The sequence below is a fragment of the Balaenoptera acutorostrata genome, chromosome 10, assembly GCF_949987535.1.
Source record: "Balaenoptera acutorostrata chromosome 10, mBalAcu1.1, whole genome shotgun sequence".
NCBI lineage: Eukaryota > Metazoa > Chordata > Mammalia > Artiodactyla > Balaenopteridae > Balaenoptera > Balaenoptera acutorostrata.
Window position 1 is genome coordinate 44887304 of NC_080073.1, and position 20004 is coordinate 44907307.

At 45.0% G+C, this 20004-nt stretch overlaps 2 protein-coding genes across 6 annotated transcripts; both read left to right on the plus strand.

The window, feature by feature from the left end:
* Positions 1 to 1497: 1497 nt before the first annotated feature.
* On the plus strand, positions 1498 to 4986 carry RPL14 (ribosomal protein L14). The gene is made up of 6 exons (XM_007193427.2): positions 1498 to 1593; positions 2107 to 2208; positions 2804 to 2898; positions 4184 to 4283; positions 4378 to 4431; positions 4645 to 4986. The coding sequence occupies exons 1-6, from the start codon at positions 1591 to 1593 to the stop codon at positions 4924 to 4926; spliced, it is 636 nt and encodes a 211-aa protein (XP_007193489.1). The 5' UTR covers positions 1498 to 1590; the 3' UTR covers positions 4927 to 4986.
* A 2443-nt stretch (positions 4987 to 7429) lies between these two features.
* On the plus strand, positions 7430 to 18997 carry ZNF619 (zinc finger protein 619). 5 transcript variants are annotated; one of them, XM_057555644.1, is made up of 5 exons: positions 7430 to 7630; positions 8188 to 8270; positions 12138 to 12264; positions 13543 to 13656; positions 17428 to 18997. In XM_057555644.1, exons 2-5 carry the CDS (start codon positions 8250 to 8252, stop codon positions 18870 to 18872), a joined length of 1707 nt encoding a protein of 568 aa, XP_057411627.1. In that variant the 5' UTR covers positions 7430 to 7630; positions 8188 to 8249; the 3' UTR covers positions 18873 to 18997. The 5 variants fall into 5 exon arrangements, with proteins under 5 accessions (XP_057411627.1, XP_057411628.1, XP_057411629.1 ...); XM_057555645.1 differs by having other exon boundaries at positions 13546 to 13656; XM_057555646.1 differs by lacking the exon at positions 7430 to 7630 and having other exon boundaries at positions 8187 to 8270; positions 13543 to 13637.
* The last annotated feature ends 1007 nt before the right edge of the window (positions 18998 to 20004 follow it).

Sequence of the window (20004 nt, forward strand, 5' to 3'; positions counted from 1 at the left end):
CAAATATTTTCTCCTATTCTGTGGGTTGTCTTTTCATTTTCTCTTTGTTTTGGCTGTGCACCGCGGCTTGCAGGATCTTAGTTCCCCACCAGGGGTCAAACCTGCGCCCCCTGCAGTGGAAGCGTGGAGCCCTAACCACTGGAAACCAGGGAATTCCCTGAAGTACTTTAAAAAGAAAGTGATGTGATCTGATTTATTTTTTAAAAAGATCCCTCTGACTGGTGAGCAGAGAACAGAGTAAAGGGAGCAATGGAGAAGGCAGGTCACTTAGAAGGCTGCTAGAACAGTCCTGGGAATATACACTGGCAGAGAGCTTAGAGGAAAGGACTGAAATACATTTGGGAATTGTCAGCACAATGATCAACACCTTAAGGATGAAAGTTAACATTGCCATATTGGGACAAAGATATATCCTGCAGGTGTTCTGATGTGATGCATCAAGGACACGGCATTTCTACCAAAAACTGCATAATCTGAATCTAATCATGATGAAAACTACAACAAATCCACATTGAGAGACCGTCTACAAAACAACTAGCCTGTATTTTTAAATGTCAGTACTGTGAAAGACAAGAAAAGGTTTACTAGAGATTTTAAAAGACTAGACGTGATAACTAAATACAAATTGTAACCCTTCATGAGATCATAGACCAGGAAGATTTTTTTTCATTTGCTGGAAATGACATAAGTGGAACAACTGATAATATTTGAATAAGGAGTGCAGATTAAATAATAGACTATGTAGGAATTCCCTGGCTGGTGAGGATTCTGGGATTTCACTCCCGGGCCGGGTTCGATCACTGGTCATGGAATAAGATCCCTCAAGCTGTGCTGTGGCCAAAAAAAAAATAATAATAATAATAATGTTATTATTAATTTCATGAGTTCGACCACTGAACTGATTATGTAGAATAATGTCACTGTTTTTAGGAAATATCACATTTAAGTGTGTAGGGATAAAGGAACATCATGTCTGCAATTTCCTCTCAAATGGTCCAAAAAAAAAAAAGATTAAAAGATAAAGCAACGGTAAAATGTTACCACTTGGGGAATCTAAGTGAAACGTTCATGGGAATTATTTGTACCAGTTTTGTAACTTTTCTGTAAAGTCTGAAATATTTTAAGATGAAAGGTTAATAAAATTACTGGAGTCACTTACGGAAAGAAAAAATCTAGTATTAAGCCATCGGTAACATTTAGACAAAAATCGGGAGAGAACGTACTGAGTAGCGGAAGGAAAGATGGAAGAACGTTAAAATAGAAAGTCGAAAGGAATGAGGACAGAGTCACAATGGAAAGCACAGCTTCTGCGCCTTCACCCTCAAGCCCTAAGAGACAACCTTCCTACAAATTACCCGCGGTATCAACTAAGCCAATCCCGCGATTCCAGTCAGGGAAAAGGAGCGCGGGTTCGGCACGCTCCAGCAGCCTCCGGCTTGTTTTCCCAGTGAGCATGCGTGCGCGTACGGGCGAACGTCCCAACCAATCGGTGCCCACGTCGGCGTCTCGTTCATCGCAGGGGCGGAGCGGCCTTCTACACATGCGCACGGTTGAGGGGGGTTTTCTTCCTTTTCGCCGAACGCCGCCAATATGGTGAGTGTTCCAGGCGTGGGCTCCGGGTCTGCCCGCCATGCCGTTCCATCTCTGCTTGGGTTGGGGAGTGGAGGCGCGGAATGGCGCCCAGTGGGTCTTAGGTAGCGCGCGGTGAGGGTCCTCGGGTGGGCAGGACGTGGAGTTGGGAGCTTTCCGGACGCGCGCCTGACTAGCGCGTGTGGGGCCCGGTAGGCCCGGCGCTGCCTGGGCACGCGTGCGCGCTTCGGCCGCCTGCCCCGGACCGCTGGGGTGGCCACCGGGGCCAAGCCGGGATGGGGCTGGTGATCCGGCCGTGCAGGCCTCATAGGCCCGGAGGCCAGCGGGAACTTGGCTTTTGCCGCCGCCGCCGCCGCCTCTGCGGATTTCGTCCATCTAGGTTGCTCCATGGCACCTGGGCGTGTTACCCTCAACATTCTTTTTCCCTGTTTTTAGCCACACTACCTTTAAGCTGCAAAGCCTTGCAAACTAGGGAGTATATTTAATCAGTTATTCTCCCCCACCTCTCAATTTTAGGTGTTCAGGCGCTTCGTGGAGGTTGGCCGGGTGGCCTACGTCTCCTTTGGGCCTCATGCCGGGAGGCTGGTCGCGATTGTAGATGTTATTGATCAGAACAGGGTAAGTGCAAAGGAAAAGCGTCACAGCTTCACATGGCAGTGGATGGTATGCAGTGTAGATGATAATGGTAATTGTCCCAACAGCCATCTTAGGATAGGAGTACCACGGGTGGTAGCTTTATTTTAGGAAACAGCCAGCGCAGATAGGGGTTAGGAGTACAGACTTGAATTGGCGCATACTACTGGGTTTGAGTAATACTTCTGCTCCTTCAGCTAGGCAGAGTTTTTAACTAATTATGGGCTAAAACATAGGTGAGGTTTAAATCAGTTATTATGTTTAAAGCAAGTTTAGAACAAAGCCAGGCACATAGAAAGCCGTTATTTGCTATTGTCACTGTTTGAGTACCACAACTAAGGGATTGACCAAAGGCCGTGAATAATCATAAAGTTATTTGTTGGGAGTGCAAGGGTTAAAGACTTTAAATTATATGTAGTTGGGTTTTATGCTGTGCTACTGTTGCTAAGTCTTTTTAACCTTTAAAAAAAGCATTTAAATATAAGAATTTGATGATTCTGAAAGGACTATTATATAGAATATCTGCATTTTGAATGCTCTTACATTTTTACACTGAGTTCCTTGGTTTTACGTCTTCTAGGCTTTGGTGGATGGACCTTGCACTCAAGTAAGGAGACAGGCTATGCCTTTCAAATGCATGCAGCTCACTGACTTCATCCTCAAATTCCCACACAGGTAACTATCCACCAACCGTCACCCCTCCCCTAGTTTTGTTAATGCTAGCAAAAGTTTGCTTAGTTTAATTTAAAAATGTTTTTGCTATTTTGTTGTTTTTCTCTTGAGAACATAGTAAGCAGTGTGAAAGTGAGAGCAGTTTAGGAGAGGGATTTACATCGTAGAAGTGGACAGGCATTATTTACTTCTAAGATGCCCTGCGGTCCGGTAGTTCTCTGGCTTTCCCTTTATCCAGATTTCCCATCCTTTTTCTCTTGTTCCCCTTTCTTTCACGTTTTACACAACAAAAGCCTCCCTATATGTGTGGTTCCCCCAACATATGTTAGTCCATTTTAGCTTCAGAACAAAAATAGCAATTGTCTCTTGCAACTCTATCATTAGTTGAGCTTTTTGTATGTGTTGGCTATTAAGTATTTAATATACATCATCTCCTTATGACAGCCACAAAGAGGTTCTATTCCCAGTTATTTATAAGGGATTAAGGCAGTCATTCTGTGATTCTTGACGTGATTTAGGTTATAGAAGTGAAACACTATGGTGTGTTGCTGTGCGGTGACAGTTGTTTGCAATGGAACATGTGCTGTGACATATTACTAGTTTATTTTCTAAGCATACTGCGTTTTGATATTTGAAAGGAATTTCAAAATGATTATAATTCCATTTTTTGGTGTTTGAAGAACACATCTTTATAAGTGTTATTGTACAAAATAAAAGCATAAGGCATAAGGATTAACTTTACATCATTGTTTATGAAAAGGAAAATGCTTTTTACACATCCACTATCTGAGTGATATTATATACATGATCAGGTGATTTTTAAACCCAGAAAGTGGAATGGTTTGCATATTTTTATTAAAATTGTGTGTTTGAGATTATAAGACATTCTGGCTTAGTGAACACCCTTCAAACAAGTAAAAGATACTGATACATTGTGTCAGGTGGTATGTTTTCTATGGAGACAACTAGAGCTGGAAGTAGAAAAAATGAGAAGGGTTCTTTTGGCATTTTCCTTATGCTTTTTTAATTTGAGGGGTATAAATTGTGCCTTTTCAGAGGACGAAAAGCTGTCCTTGGATCTCTGTGGCTTCAAAGATGATATCTGTTTGTTTATTTATTTTATTTTTTGGCTGCACCGAGTGTTAGCTGCGGCATGCGTGTGGGATCTAGTTCCCTGAGCAAGAATCGAACCTGGGTCCCCTGCATTGGGAGCACGGAGTCTTAGCCACTGGGCCACCAGGAATGTCCCAAAGATGATTTCTTAATCTATGGTCTTGGCTCTGTCTAGTGCCCGCCAGAAGTATGTCCGAGAAGCCTGGGAGAAGGCAGATATCAATGCAAAGTGGGCAGCCACAAGGTGGGCCAAGAAGATTGAAGCCAGAGAAAAGGTAATGATTTAGAGTCATTTGAATTTGGACCTTTCCTGGGGAGGATTACAAGGTGGTATGACAGGGATTTTTTTTTTTTTTTTTTTTTAAACAGAAAGCCAAGATGACAGATTTTGATCGTTACAAAGTCATGAAGGCAAGGAAAATGGTAAGTTTTTAATTAATTCAGGATTGTTGTATTCCAACCCTAAACTTGTTTGTCTGGTTAATTCTGCTTGCCTAAGCTTATAGACCAAAGTTGACTTCATAGGAGTCTTAGACATCATAAGGGTTGTCTTCTATACATACATATTCCATACATATAAGATAGATATGTGTTTTGTATGCATATATGATAAACATTTCTCTTGAAATTTTTCAGAGGAACAGACTAATCAAGCTTGAAGTTAAGAAACTTCAAAAGGCAGCTCTCCTGAAGGCTTCTCCCAAGAAAGCACTTGCTGCTAAGGGGGCAGCTACGGCAGCTGCTGCAAAGGTTCCAGCAAAAAAGATGACTGCTACGGGTAAGAAGGCTCCAGCCCAGAAGGTTCCTGCCCAGAAAGCTGCAGGCCAGAAGGCAGCACCTCCTCCAAAAGCTCAGAAGGGTCAGAAAGCTCCAGCCCAGAAAGCACCTGCTCCAAAGGCATCTGGCAAGAAAGCATGAGAGCATAAGAGGCTGTTATAAACAGAATAAAGGTTCTTTTTGACATGTTGGCAAATCTAATATATGGATTAAAGTCTGTTACTGGGGCCGGGATTATGAGGCAGATTGATGGTAGGGTTGTTAACGTCGTCATTGGAGAATCAGTTCCTTAGTCCCACTCTGCCCAGATTCAAAGTCATCACACAAAGTCATAAGTAATGTTCTCATGGGAAATCATGATAATTAGACCACTGGGTTAATTTTTTTCCCTTGTACAAATATATTTCCCATAAATAAGTAAAATCCCAGCTGCTTTTGATGCTGGAGTTTAGTAAATTTTCTTATAAAAATAAACTAGGAAAACAAATACATTATACATTGGTTCCTTAAAGTTTCTGGTTCCCAATCATTTCTAATCAAAAGCTGGCTTCTGAGCCTCACTAGGACAAGGAGGACAGCTCATTTTTGCTTGGTGGTATTAATAGGCAGGTGATAGATACAGTGTAATAGTTTCTGTGATAGAGGAAATACAGGCAGTTTTGGGTTACCTGTCCTTGGCTGAGGGGGTTGTCTAAAGTGGAATCTTCAGCTTCCACCCAAAAGAAAGATGGTGTAAGGGGAAGGGTGGTATGAACCTTAGGAATATAGAGGACTGGCCAGAGGCCACTGGACCCGGAAGCCAGTTGTTGGGTCTGTGTTGGGCAGGTGGGGTGTAGAAAGCCATAGGGTGTTTTTAAATGGAATGATACCTGAGATTCAGATCGTGTGCTGTTGAACTGAATGAAACAGGGGAACAAGAGTGGGAAGGTCAGGTGGTGTCAAGCTTGGCAGTATTCCTTACCTTGACAAGAGTCCAAAACAAAGTGGCAGTGGTGATGCCATTTGGTAGTCTTCATATTAATGTAAATAAGTGATGTCTTCTACTAGTGTCTTGGTTTACCACTGGTGCTTCTGTCCCACCTTTTCTTCTTGGATTAATTTTTTTTTCTTTTTTTTTTAGTTTCATGAACTGCATTCTATAGTATTCCAGGTAGCATTCATGAGTAATAAACTTTTGAATGCTTACTTGTCAAAGTATTTTTATTGTGCGCTTATGAGTTTTTACTCACAGCCATCTGATAGCGAATGTATGGGGTTTTTGGTTTTGTTTTTTCCCCCACACCATTTCTCTAACTCTCCACACTTCAGTTCAATTCTGACCCTTAACTACCCAGGTGAACCTCAGGTTAAGGGGTCTGCCCCAACTTCAGACATCAATTGCAAGTCCCAGGCATCCTGTACTTCTCACTGTGCAGCTGAAAATTGGAGTTCCCATGACTCCCTCCTTAGGTTTAACGGTTTATTAGAGCTAAGGCTCATTGCAGAACTGAGAAATACTTCGTTACCAGTTTGTCACAAAAGATAAAACTAGGGAACAGCCAAGTGGAAGTGCATGGGTCAAGGTGTGGGGGGAAGGGGCATACAGCTGCTGTGCCCTCACTAGCTTAGCACCCTGCCAGCACTTTTCATGTATTCATCCTGGAAGCTCTCTGAGCCCCCCATCCCTTGAGAGTTTTTATTGAGGTTCATTAGGTAGGCACGTTTGTTAAATCATTGGCCATTGGTGATTAGATGGATCTCCAGCCCCTCTCTGCTCCAGGCGGTGGGGCCACGTGGTCCCAATCCCCTGGTGGATTCCTCTGGTGACCAGGCCCCCCCAACTGTCACCTCGAAGTTAGGAGCCCCCAGCTACCGACGTATCAGAAGACACAAAGGCAGTCTCACTACTCCGGAGACTCCAAGGATTTTAGAAACTTCTTGTGTCACAAAGAAGTGAAGACCAAATGTGTATTTTTTTTTTTAATTTGTTTAATTTTTTAATTTTTTGGCCATGTGGCATGCGGTATCTTGGTTCCCCAACCAGGGATGAACCTGTGCCCCCTGCAGTGGAAGCGGGGAGTCTTAACCACTGGACCACCAGGGAATTCCCCAAATATGTATTTAAATCACAGTATTACAGCCTGTATCTATGGGATAGTTTAGAACCAGAAGTTATAAGTGCTTTGCATGAATTGACTGAGTCAGTTAATCCATTGAATTTATGAGTTTGAAACTATTACCATTCTCAACTGAAAAACTGAGGAAAAGGTTAGTAATTCGCACAAGGCCATACAATGAATAAATGGTGGAGACAGGATTTGAACCTGGATAGTCAGACCCCAGACTTCATGATTTTAGGTCACAGTCCAGGCCATCAGCCACTAAGCGGGAGAATGGGGCTTTACATTCATTAGGTTAAGTTGCTGCTAGCAAACTTTAGCGCCAGAACTCGAAGCATCACAAGAAGTACAACGTGGTAACTGTCCTTAAGGAAGTGATCGTCAACTTCGGGTGAGCAGCCATAGGGAAGAGCCGGTGAGGGAGCAGTAGTCGGGTCTGGTTTGGGGGAACCATGGAGAAGGGCCAGCCTCCCGGCTTCCTAGAGAGGCGCCCAGGGCGCCGGCCTGGAGCGCTTCCGCTTTGGCTCTGTTCGGCTGGGCTGCCGGCACTCAGGGAGCGGCTGGGGATTCCGCAACCCTGCTCCCCAGTAGCCCAGCCCTCCCCATCCCAGAGCTCGGGCGTCAGGGCCTGGCACTCGCCGCGGAGGGGCCCTCGGGGCGCCACGAGCCTAGTCCCAGCCCTCTGCCGGAGAGGCGCCATAGACCTTCCTGCCTCGAAGAGCCGGCTGGATCTCCTCTGATTCGCGGTACTCAGGGTGGGGTCAGGTGACGTTTGGGGTCGCCTGCTTCCCAGGGTGGAGTGTTAAGATGTGGATGTGGTCTCCGGTCCCCATCGCCCACTGGGACGTTGAGCGTCTTACCTTTTCCTCCCGGGGTCAGAACACCCCTTGCATTTTTTTCTGCAGCCGGTGCAGAGGTCCACGGACCCCCCTTTACCCTACTTTCTCTTCAGAAGCTTGTTTAGAGTCTTTGCCATTCATGATCAGTAGAAGCATTCAGTGCAGACTACTTAGTAACGCATTCACAGTGGGTCAGGGATTTTCTTAAAAGCCATGAATACACTGCAGTCCTTGACTTCAGAGATTCTTTCTAGGAATTTCCATCCTCACCAGGCAAATTTGTAGAGTGTACAAAGGAGCAGTTGCAGCGCACAATGAATCCCTAGCGAGGGTGCAGTGAGGCCATCCACAGTGTCCTAAGAGTATGTTTCCAAGGATAGTGGCAAGGAGACTGAGGGAGGAAGAGGTGGCAAGTGTGGGAAACAAGACAGGGTCAGTCTCATTGTGGTTCTTTTTCCTCTTAGCTCTGCAGGTTCTTGCTTTTCCAAACAGAGAGGGCACCGTGTGAAGCCAGGGGTCATCAGCCATGCTCCAGACATGGTCCCAGGTGAGCTGAGCTTTCTTCCAGCTTTCCATATTCAAAACAGATATGAAAGGGCTTTACAGGACCCGTAGCCTGCCTTGAACAGTCCTGTGCTTAGCTTTGCATCCATCGAAGAGTATGGCAAAGGAGTGTGTTAGGGGAGTTGATGAGGGAGAGTAGGATAAACTTGGGAGGATCAGGTTGGGAAAGAGGGGAGCACCAGCCAAGAAATTCTCCTAGAAACTGAGAATCTACGTCCATGCAAACTGCAAGTACGGTGCACCGATGAGCAGCTTTGGTCTCACTAGGGGGCTCATTAGAAAGGCAGAATCTCAGATCTCCTGAATCAGAAGCTACATTTGTACAATATCTGGGGAATTAATGGGCAAGTTAAAATTTGAGGAGTGCTAGTCTGCGTGACAATACACAGAGGAAGGCTGCCTCCTAAGATTAAACAGGCACGCCCACAGGAGGAGTTTACTCTGCAGACCACGGAGTCAGGGTACAATGCAACCCAAACTGGGAGCATTGGAGGGTGTGGATTGATGAAGGAGGTGAATTGTTGGAGGAATGCTGAGTTTGGAGCTGAAGCCAGTGCCTCTAGCCCATTGCAAAGACTGCAGCTTAACCTGTGTAAGAGGCTATATCCATTGTTGGCACAAATTCATGCAGCATTGAAGGAAGTTTTCCCTCCGGAGTTTTCTTAGTGGTACAGGATAATTTCAGTAAATTTTTCTCAAGAGTCCTACATCATGTAATGAGAAAGCTGGGTATATCACGTAATGGATGTATCATATAATGAGAAGGGTCCATCCCAGAAACTTAAGAGCAATGTATATTTGGTTCATTTTTCTGGACACTGGACCATCCACTTCTGTTTCAGCACTTAAGCCAACATTAGTTCTGTGTCAGGAAATGTTTAAACATCTTTTGGGACAGTCTGTTCTCTCCAAGTGCTTTGCCTGGACTATAGTAGTCATGGGGGATTATGTTCCACTAAGAGAACCCCAAGTGACAGTGGCTTAAACAAGATAGAAGCTTCTCTCTCACAGCAAAGAAGTCTGGGAGAGGCAGCCTAGGGCTAGTGTGGCAGCTCCACTGTCATCACACATCAAGGTCCTTTCTTTTTTTAATAAATTACTTTCGTTTTAAAATTAATTATTTAATTATTTTTGGCTGTGTTGGGTCTTTGTTACTGCGTGCGGGCTTTCTCTAGTTGCAGCGAGCGGGGACTACTCTTTGTTGCGGTGCGCGGGCTTCTCATTGCGCTGGCTTTTCTTGTTGCGGAGCACGGGCTCTAGGCACACGGGCTTCAGTAGTTGTGGCACGTAGGCTCAGTAGTTGTGGCTCGCGGGCTCTAGAGCGCAGGCTCAGTAGTTGTGGCACACGGGCTTAGTTGCTCCGTGGCAGGTGGGATCTTCCCAGACCAGGGCTCGAACCTGTGTCCCCTGCATTGGCAGGTGGATTCTTAACCACTGCGCCACCAGGGAAGTCCTTCACGTTCTTTCCGTCTTTTTGCTCCACTGGCCTAGCACTGGCTCTCATGCCCAAGGTTACTTCATGATCCAAGGTGGCCGCTTGATTTCCAGCTGTCATGTGCATTACAGCTAGAAGAGATGCTAAAAACTCAAACCTCTCAGCTGAGTTGCTCTCTTTTAGGACCTCTCAGAAGTGAGATAGATAGATAGATATAACTGTCAGCCTTTGCTCCAGTCTCTATGAGAAACATTTGTTATTTGGAATCTTTTAGGAAGTTCCCCTAATCTCATCTGTGGTTATAATAAGTGCTGAGATTTATATAACATCATGTGCCAGGTGATGTTTGCTTTACACATATTAATTCATTCCATCCTTACAAGAGCCCCATAAGCTAGGTACTGCTGTTGTCCCAGTTTTCCAAATGAAGAAACTGAGGCACAAAAAGTTAAGTGTCTCATCCAAGTTCATACAGCTAATGGCTATAGGGATGGGATTTGAACCTAGGGAGTCTGGCTCTAGAGCAGGGTTTGTCAACCTCAGCACTGTTGACATTTTGGGCCAGGTAACCCTTTGCTGTGGGGGACCCTCCTGTGTCCCCCACAGTAACATCTGTCCCTGGCCTCTACCCACTAGGTGCCAGTAGCATCACCACCACCCGACAGTTGTGACACTAAAACCATCTCCAGGCATTGCCACATATTCCCTGTTGGGCACAGTATCTCCCCCCGCCCCGCCCCCCGTTGAGAACCACAGCTCTAAAGTCTGTGCTGTTAGCCATTATGCTGTGCTGCTCTTATCTGCTTCCCACATAGAGGAATCTACAACGCTGTTGATTTAATAACAGAGAAGGAGGAAGTACTAGCAAAGGACCAAAGCAGAGTGATGAGAGATGGAGCTGGATGTTGAGAAGCTGAATGTTGCAGAGAACAAAGAACGAAGGACGCATCGATAATTAGAGAGGAGAGGAGGGTGGAAGCCATAATGTGAAGGAAGAAGGTCAGGACCATGGTCTCAGCTGTTGACTCTCAAGGAAGTAAAGACAGAATATTAACATTCAGGATCAGCAAAGTGTCTGTTCTCTCCCCTGTTCAGTAAGGGAGCCACTAGCTACAGGTGCCTATTTAAATTAAAATGAATTAAAATTAGAAATCCAGTTCATCAGTCACACTAGCCATGTTTAGATTTCCTGGTCAAGGTGTTATCTGATTTCTTCACTGTATGGCTATTATTTTCCCCTTGCAACTGATAAATCTGTTGGGAAACATTTAAGAGCATGCACATATCCTGCTCCTCATCAAAATTTCCGCCTAGATTTAGCATCCAGCGATGGTTCTTGTCTGAACCAATCTTTACAATGATGGCTACAACCCTCCGATACTTCTTTGGTTATTTCCTCCACCCATAAGGGACTAAGCACAAAGAGACGGTTGTTGACATGACAGACTGGGATAGGGGACAGTGTGATTCAGGGAGAGATATTATATTATAGTAGGACTAATTTATGTAAGTGGTCAGTTCATTTTGAAATTTTTGCTTCCTTATTCAACCTTGTAATAAATACTCAGATAAAGAGGACTCATTTTTGTCTATTTGAAAGTGCTTACTATCACTGATCCCCATCATCTAGAAATGGGAATAATAATTCTTACTTCACAGATGTGTTCTAAGGATTGAGCTAATTGATGTGAAAGTAACTGACACGGGACAAGGCACAATGGCCTAAACAAGCTATGACTTTCCTTCTCCCTTGGGAAGGTGGAAACGGCCCCAGTGGGAGGCAGGAAGAGACACACCTGGTGAAGAGGACAGTGTTGGCAGGTCGGACAGAGCTTAGGTGATCAGGGACAGGTCCATGTTGAAGAATGGAGACTGCCTTTCTGTCCCTGGAGTCAGATGTGTTAGGAAAGGAGGAGGTGACATTGCCTTCATGGGACAAACAGCTTCCTGATAAGGCAAGATGTTGGGAAGAGGAAGAATCGCCCCTCTGTCTATACTAAAAGATATGGAGGGGGCCATCCAGAGAGGAGCTGAGCGGGAGGCCCTGATGGGGGCTCCAGGATGGGTGGAGGCTGGGCAAAAGATACCTGCTGTGGTCATTTTAGAAAACATGCCAGAAAGATGGACCCAGCCCATGGAACCAGACCCAGGGTTGCTGTGATCACCAGGCAGACAACAGTAGGTGCTGCACTGTGTGCTTGGGATGACAGTAGTGGGGCCCCAGAGGCAAGCACATTGAAAATGGGGATGCTGGCTGAGGGCTGTGCCTGACTGGGGTGCTGTGTGGCTCTTCTTTCCAGTACACACCCTCCCTGGGGCTCAGAGCCATGGACTCCAGGAGATTCCTCCCTTCCCTGGAGTTCAGGCCGCTCCCTCTGCCCCATCCAGGGCTTGAGCAGGAACCTGTTGTTTCAGGAATCAGTGAGCTTTGAGGACGTGGCCGTGTACTTCACTCAGAACCAATGGGCCAGCCTGGCCTCTGCGCAGAGGACCCTGTACAGGGAGGTGATGCTGGAGAATTATGCAAACGTAACTTCCTTGGGTGAGTCCTCCTTCCTTCCTAAAACTCAGCTTTTTTTTTTTTTTTTTTTTTAATAGTTACTTTATTTATTTATTTATTTATTTTGACTGTGTTGGGTCTTCGGTTCGTGCGAGGGCTTTCTCTAGTTGCGGCAAGTGGGGGCCACTCTTCATCGCGGTGCGCGGGCCTTTCACTATCGCGGCCCCTCCCGTTGCGGGGCACAGGCTCCAGACGCGCAGGCTCAGCAGTTGTGGCTCACGGGCCAAGTCGCTCCGCGGCATGTGGGATCTTCCCAGACCAGGGCTCGAACCCGTGTGCCCTGCATTAGCAGGCAGATTCTCAACCACTGCGCCACCAGGGAAGCCCTAAAACTCAGCTTTTGCCATTGTGGGCTCCTGGCTTCCTCCTTAATGGATCTGGGATCTCTAATACTACCAGGACTGATGCTCCATGAGCTGAGCGCCCCAATCTCCAGCTCTAGGAGTAGCTGCTGGAGAAAGATCTGGGTTTACTTTGGTGTTTTTTTTTTTTTTTTAATTATTATTTATTGGGCTGTGCCAGGTCTTAGTTGCGGCGTGCGAGATCTTCAGTTGTGGCATGCAGGATCTTTAGTTGCAGCATGTGTGATCTTTAGTTGCATGTGAAATCTTTAGTTGTGGCATGTGAACTCTTAGTTGCAGCATGTGGGATCTAGTTCCCTGAGCAAGGACCGAACCCGGGCCCCCTGCATTGGGAGTGTGGAGTCTTAGCTACTGGACCACCAGGGAAGTCGCCACTTTGGTTTTAAACGGGACTTCTCGGGAATTCCCTGGCGGTCCAGTGGTTAGGACTCTACGCTTTTACTGCCGAGGGCTCGGGTTCAGCCCCTGGTTGGGGAACTAAGATTCCCACAAGCTGCAAGGTGTGGCCAAAAAAAGACTTCCCCTCTCTCCCTGTGGGAACTCTCCTGGGAGGGGCTTTGCTCTGGGCACAGAGCACTGAGAAGGTTCCATGTTTGTTCCTTCACTCTTTCAATTCCCTGGAGGAGACTCTGGTCCCATCTCCTCTGTGTGAGAGTCTCCTGGGGGCCCCCCATACACACTTCCAATGACAGTGGGAACTTTCTTTGTTCTCAGAGCCAGAATAAACTTCCTCCTGAGCAAAACAATTTGAGCCCTCACACCCCAGAGTCTCTCCATACTGGCCTCACTTCATCTCCTAGGACATCACTTCTTTTTCCACCTGGCAAAGCAGAGGGTGGGCTGAGAGGGGTCAGAGGAGACTCTCCTCAGCTTCCTGTTCCTTTTCTTTCTCCTTCAGCAGCATTTCCGTTCCCAAAACCAGATCTGATATTCCAGCTGGAGCGAGGGGAAGCACCAGGGGGCCTGGATCCCTGGACACCCATCAGGAGAGAGGTGAGAGGTGTCTGCACAGGTAAGCAGGAGAACCTACCATGTTCCTCTTCAGCTTTGCCTCCTTCGGTCTTTTAATGATTTAACATGAAAAAGGTTCCCTTGCTGGAGCTTCAGACCCAAACTGGAGAAGACGAGTCCAAACATTTCATTTTCTGTCATTTTTCTTTGTAAAACTAAAGGATTTCAAACCTTTTGTAGTGAAAATAGGTTTCTGTTGGTCAACTTAAGAATATAAACAGAATATAGTAAGAACTTGTTTCTGTAAGAATATTTTATATGGGTGTGTGTGAAACTGTACAGGAGAACGGAATGTTTATGAATTCCTGAACACTAAGTTATAAATTAGCTTTTGGAAGAAAGCCTGTTTATTTTGGGGAGCGTTTTTTCTACTTCTGTAAAAAATACTATTGGCATCTTGATAGGGATTGCATTGAATCTCTAGATGATTTTTGGTTGTATTGACATTTTAACAATATTAGTTCTTCCAATTCATGAACACAGGATATCTTTCCATTTATTTGTGTCTTCTTTGATTTTTTTTTTTCCCTCAATATCTTGTAGTTTTCCGAGTAGATATCTTTCACCCCCTTGGTTAAATTTGTTCCTAAGTATTTTATTGTTTTTGATGCTGTTGTAAATGGGATCAATTTCTTTATTTCTCATAAAACTCATTGTTAGTGTATAGAAATTATTCAGATTTTTGTATGTTAATTTTATATCCTGCAACTTTACTGAATTCATTGATTAGATCTAACAGTTTTTTGTTGAGTCTTTAGAATTTTCTATATATAAAATCATGTTATCTGCAAATAGAGACAATTTTATTTCTTCCTTTCCATTTCTGGTACCTTTTATTTCTTTTTCTTGCCTGTTTTCTCTAGCTAGGATTTCCAGTATTGTATTGAATAGGAGTGGTGAGAGTGGGCACCCTTGTCTTGTTCCTCATCTTAGAGGAAAAGCTTTCAGCGTTTCACCCTTGAGTATGATGTTAGCTGTGGGCACGTCATTTATGGCATTTATTATGTTGAGATATGTTCCTTCTATGCCTAATTTGTTAAGAGTTTTTATTGTGTATGGATGTTGAATTTTGCGAAATGCTTTTTCTATATCTATTGAGATGATCATACAATTCTCTTCTTTCATTCTATTAATGTGAAGTATTGGTTGGTTTGCAGAAAGCATGATTGGGAATGAGTGGTTTCCTTTTTTGAAAGATATTGAATTGAAATAAGTGTAAAGAACCATCCAGAGATTTGGTGTATAGCCTTTCTCATTCAATTGGCCCTGTTCTTATACTCTCTCAATCGCTAATGCTATTCAGAACCTCTGTAAACCAAATGCCCCTTTATTATTCACCCACACTCTGTTTTCATCGGTACCTTTAGGTTGACTCCAGCACTTCAGGTCACCTTGATGAAACCCTTTCCCAGGGACCCACCTGCAATTGTCAGTGTCTCCCTTTGCCACAGCTACACATTGTTTAGTTAGCCTGCCAACAGCTTTAAACCAGCATTGTCCAGTAAAGCTTTCTACCGTGATGGAAGTGTTACATATCTGCACTCTCCAATATGGTAGCCATTAGCCGCATAAGCACCTGAAATATGGCTAATGCAGCTGAGGAACTGAATTTTTAATTTCATTCCATTTTAATTAATTTAAATTTAGATAGCCACATGTGGCTAGTGACCACCTAATCAGACAGTGCAGCCTAAAACCATTAAAAAACAGCCTCCAACTGCCTCTTTTAGTTTCTAGATCAGTGGGTTTCAAACCCTAGTGTGCATCAGAATCACTTGCAGGGCTTGTTAAAACACAGACTGCTGGACACCACCTTCAGAGAGTCTAATTTGGCAGATTGGGGTAGGGCCTGAGAATCTGAATTTCTAACAAGCTCCCAGATAATGATGGTCCTGGAACCACACTTTGAGGACCACTGTTCTTGAGAATCTTGAACTGTGTTTTTAAAATTCTGGGTTGCAACTCCTCAGTGAGTTGTGCTCAGCATTTAAAAATTAGACTAGACTGTGCTAGGCTTAAATTAAATAGACCAAACTTGTATAAAATCTGTCACATGTTCATCACTCTATTTTTTTTTAATGATATTCTTGTCTGCTTACATTCTTTTTATGTATGTATGTATGTATGTATGGCTGTGTTGGGTCTTCGTTTCTGTGCGAGGGCTTTCTCTAGTTGTGGCAAGCGGGGGCCACTCTTCATTGCGGTGCGGGGGCCACTCTTCATCGCAGTGCGCGGGCCTCTCACCATCGCGGCCTCTCGTTGCCGAGCACAGGCTCCAGACGCGCAGGCTCAGCAATTGTGGCTCACGGGCCGAGTTGCTCCGCAGCATGTGGGATCCTCCCAGACCAGGGCTCAAACCCGCGTCCCCTGCATTGGCAGGCAGATTCTCAACCACTGCGCCACCAAGGAAGCCCCATCACTCTTATTAAGGGTATCATTCTGTGAAACTTTTGTTTCTGTTTCAGTTTTGTACGAGTGTATACATTTTTGTGTGGAAGCATGTGTGTACTGAGTGAGTCATGGTCAAAATAACTCAAGAAACACTAAGCTAGAAGTTTCACTTGTCATATCTTTGGTGCCTGAAAAGGCAAAAACGGCTTCCCTGTTGTAGTGCCACCAGTGAGAGTGTGGGTCCCCCTTGCCCGCCAGTTGCCACCTCCAGTCCTAGAAGGGTCTTGACTAGCCATGTCTTTTTTCCTTTCGTGGGTAAGTCTCTCTCCCAGGGGACAGCACATAGGTTTTGAAATTGCGGTCCTTTTATGAACCTCTCAAAACCGGCAGTGTTACAAACCGTTTTTTCCCCAGTCAGACTTGCTATAGAGCACATCTCTTTAAAGATTACAGAATACTCTAAAGCATTTGGACAGTTTCTTGCCTTGACAGGGCCTTGAGATCCACTGTTGCAGACAGCATCTCCCAGCCCTCTGGACGCTGTGTGGCATGAGAGCTGCTTACCCAGCTCTCTTTGCTGTAGTTCAGAGATCGCCTTCCTCTACCTCAGTTCCTTATGCTTTCCCTTTTTTTTTTGGCTGCTCTGTGCGGCTTGCAGGATCTTAGTTCCCCAACCAGGGATTGAACCCAGGCCCACAGCAGTGAAAGCGCTGAGTCCTAACTACTGAACCACCAGGGAATTCCCTCCCTCTACTTTTCTTAATTCCTTTCCATTCCAGCAATTTCTCCACCCCATTCCCATTTTTCTTCTTCCATTCGTCTCCATTAACAGTTTCTGCTGTCTGCGCTGGTTTTGTTGTCTTAATGGCATTGCTTTCCTTCTCCACCTCCAATATTTTTAACTGTTCCTTCAGGGCACCATCAGGAGGCTATGTCTCCCTCCAAAAAGTACATATGTCCCAGGCAAGCTAGTACTGCTTAATCCCTTTCTCCTTCTAGCATAAATAGGTGACTGTTATGTTTTCTTTTTTCTTTTCCTCTTGTTTTTCTTTGATACCTTTATCTTTATGCAATGCCCTTCTTTGTTTTTTTGTTACAGTCTTTGTTTTAAACTCTATTCTGTCTGGTATGAGTATTGCTACTCCAGCTGGTATGAGTATTGCTACTCCAGCTTTCTTTTTGTTTCCATTTGCATGGAATATCTTTTTCCGTCCCTTCACTTTCTGTGTGTGTGTGTGAGTGTGTGTGTGTGTGTGTGTGTGTGTTTATTTATTTTAATTTTTACTTTATATTGGAGTATAGTTGATTAACGATGTTGTGTTAGTTTCAGGTGTACAGCAATGTGATTCAGTTATATTATGTTTTCTTTTTATCATGCTAGGTGGTAAAACCAAGACTGAGAATGGAGGGCAAACTCCAGAGCTGAGCATTTCTAAAGGACCAGAGTCACACAGACCGATAATGGAGGTACGGCTGGTGGATGTTCCCCAGCACCTTCACTTTGAGAACAGCTTAGAGAAGCTGAAGCTGTATGACATGGGGAAGAAAACAAACTCAAAGAATGGCGATTTCACAGATTTGCCAGTCCAGAATCATACATCTTCCACTGTTGAAAGAGAAGAGATAGCCAGACAACTGGAAGGAAGATGTGGTGTCCACACACATCTCATTGCAAAGCAGAGCCTCCCTAGAGAACAGGTATTTTATAAATGTGGTGAGTGTGGCAGATATTTCAACCAACATTCAGACCTTCACCAGCATCAGAGAATTCACACGGATGAGAAGCCTTACATATGCAAAGAATGTGGGAAAGCCTTCAGATATAACTCGAAACTGTCACGGCACCAGAAAATCCACACTGGGGAGAAACCGTACCCGTGCGAGGAATGTGGACAAGCCTTCAGTCAAAACTCCCACCTCCTTCAGCATCAGAAACTCCATGGGGGAGAGAAACCCTATGAATGTAGGGACTGTGGGAAAACCTTCAGCTACAACTCAAAACTTATCCGGCATCATCGAATCCACACTGGGGAGAAACCCTTTAAATGTAAGGAATGTGGGAAGGCCTTTCGGTGTAGCTATGACTGCGTCATCCATGAGCGAATCCACACTGGGGAGAAGCCATACGAATGTAAGGGGTGTGGGAAAAGCTTCAGCTCAAATTCAGTCCTGATTCAGCATCAGAGAATCCACACTGGGGAGAAACCTTACGAATGTAAAGAGTGTGGCAAGGCTTTCCGCCGGAGTTCGGTATTTCTCCAGCACCAGAGGTTCCACACTGGGGAAAAACTCTATAAGTGTCATGAATGTTGGAAAACTTTCAGCTGTAGCTCACGCTTTATAGTACATCAGAGAATCCACACCGGGGAGAAACCTTATGAATGCCAGGAGTGTGGGAAGGCGTTCAATCAGAAAATCACCCTGGTTCAGCACCAGCGAGTTCACACTGGGGAGAAACCTTACAAGTGTAAGGTGTGCGGGAAATCTTTCAAATGGAGCGCAAGTTTCATTCAGCATCAGAAACTGCATACTAGGAAGAAACCTGCCCAAGTTACAGGGCCGTCCCTGGTTAAGCCCCACTGCCCCACTTCAGTCCTCTCCCCTCCGCCTCCCCAACATGCGAGCCCTGACCCAGCCATGCCAGGGTCTCCCCCGTCTTCTCCACATGCAGTGCTACTTCCTCGCTCTGTGCCTCTCTTTGTGCTGCTCCCCTCATCTGAAATGGCCAAGTCTTCACCTGTCCAAATCATGCATTTCTTTCAGGATCTTGCTTCTCCTGGGAAGTCATCCCCTCATAGCCTGAACCCTTTATCTCATTCCCCATGAGCTCCCTCATGTTCTCAACTCCATTGTCCCTAAGGTAGCAGACTTTCCTCTGGGCTCCTGGTCATGTCTTTAATCATACTCTTCTGGTCTTCCATAAGTAAATCATTATTGTTTTCCCAGCTCCATTTAAGTTTCATGCTTAAGGACCGTGTTTGATTACCCTCTTCTATCCCCCGGGTAGCAAATGGTAGCATTTTTTTTTTTTTTTTTTTTTTTTTGGGCCATGCCTCGCAGTTTGCAGGATCTCAGTTCCCTGACCAGGGATTGAACCCAGGCCACAGCAGTGAAAGCCGGGAATCCTAACCACTAGCCCACCAGGGAATTCCCTGTAGTATTTGCTCTTTATCATACCCAGTTTTGGCCTCCCATCAGTCTGCTCCTGCCTTCTGGGGCTACTAGAGTTGGAAGAGTTGGCAGAACATTTTGGGCTTTAGGGGGATGGCATTACAATGAGATGGGCCATCGTAATTCAACAAGTAGGGAAAACGCAAAGTCTGTGGGAGGAAGTAATCAGAAAAAGTATCCAATGATTACCTTCAGGATTTAAGGAGGGCCATTTGGTGGGGCCAGTAGCAAATTTCATTGTGGGGAATCTGAGCCTTGGATTTTCTATTACCTTGATAATGACCATTATGAGGATCTTGTGTAACTAAGCTATAGTGCAAGGAAATAATCAGTGACAAGAATATGATTGAAAGGGGATGTGCTTTTTCTGTTTGGGTTTCTTTGCTGTTCCCATCCATATCATTGTTTACTTTTAGTGCCCACTCAACTATGTAGGTACAAAAAGTGACTTGGGCTTGTGCAATTGAGGGCAGGTGCCTGGGTGTATATCTAAATTATACATGGGGTGATGCTGTTGGCATCACACTGGGGAACGCCAGAGGGAAGGAGAAGAGAAACCCAACAGTGACTTGCTGTAGCTCCTGCCTTAGAAGAGAGCTCATTCCTGATCAGTTACCATACGTGCCTCAGCCTGTTATCACACCTACTCCACGTCTCCTATCATTCATTTGTGAGGGGTGGTGCTTTTGAATTAATTTCCTAATGAACGACTTTGGTAACACCAAAGAGAAGAGTTTAAAAGACGCTAATCTTACCAGATGTTATGATCTCACTGGCTTGGCCACAC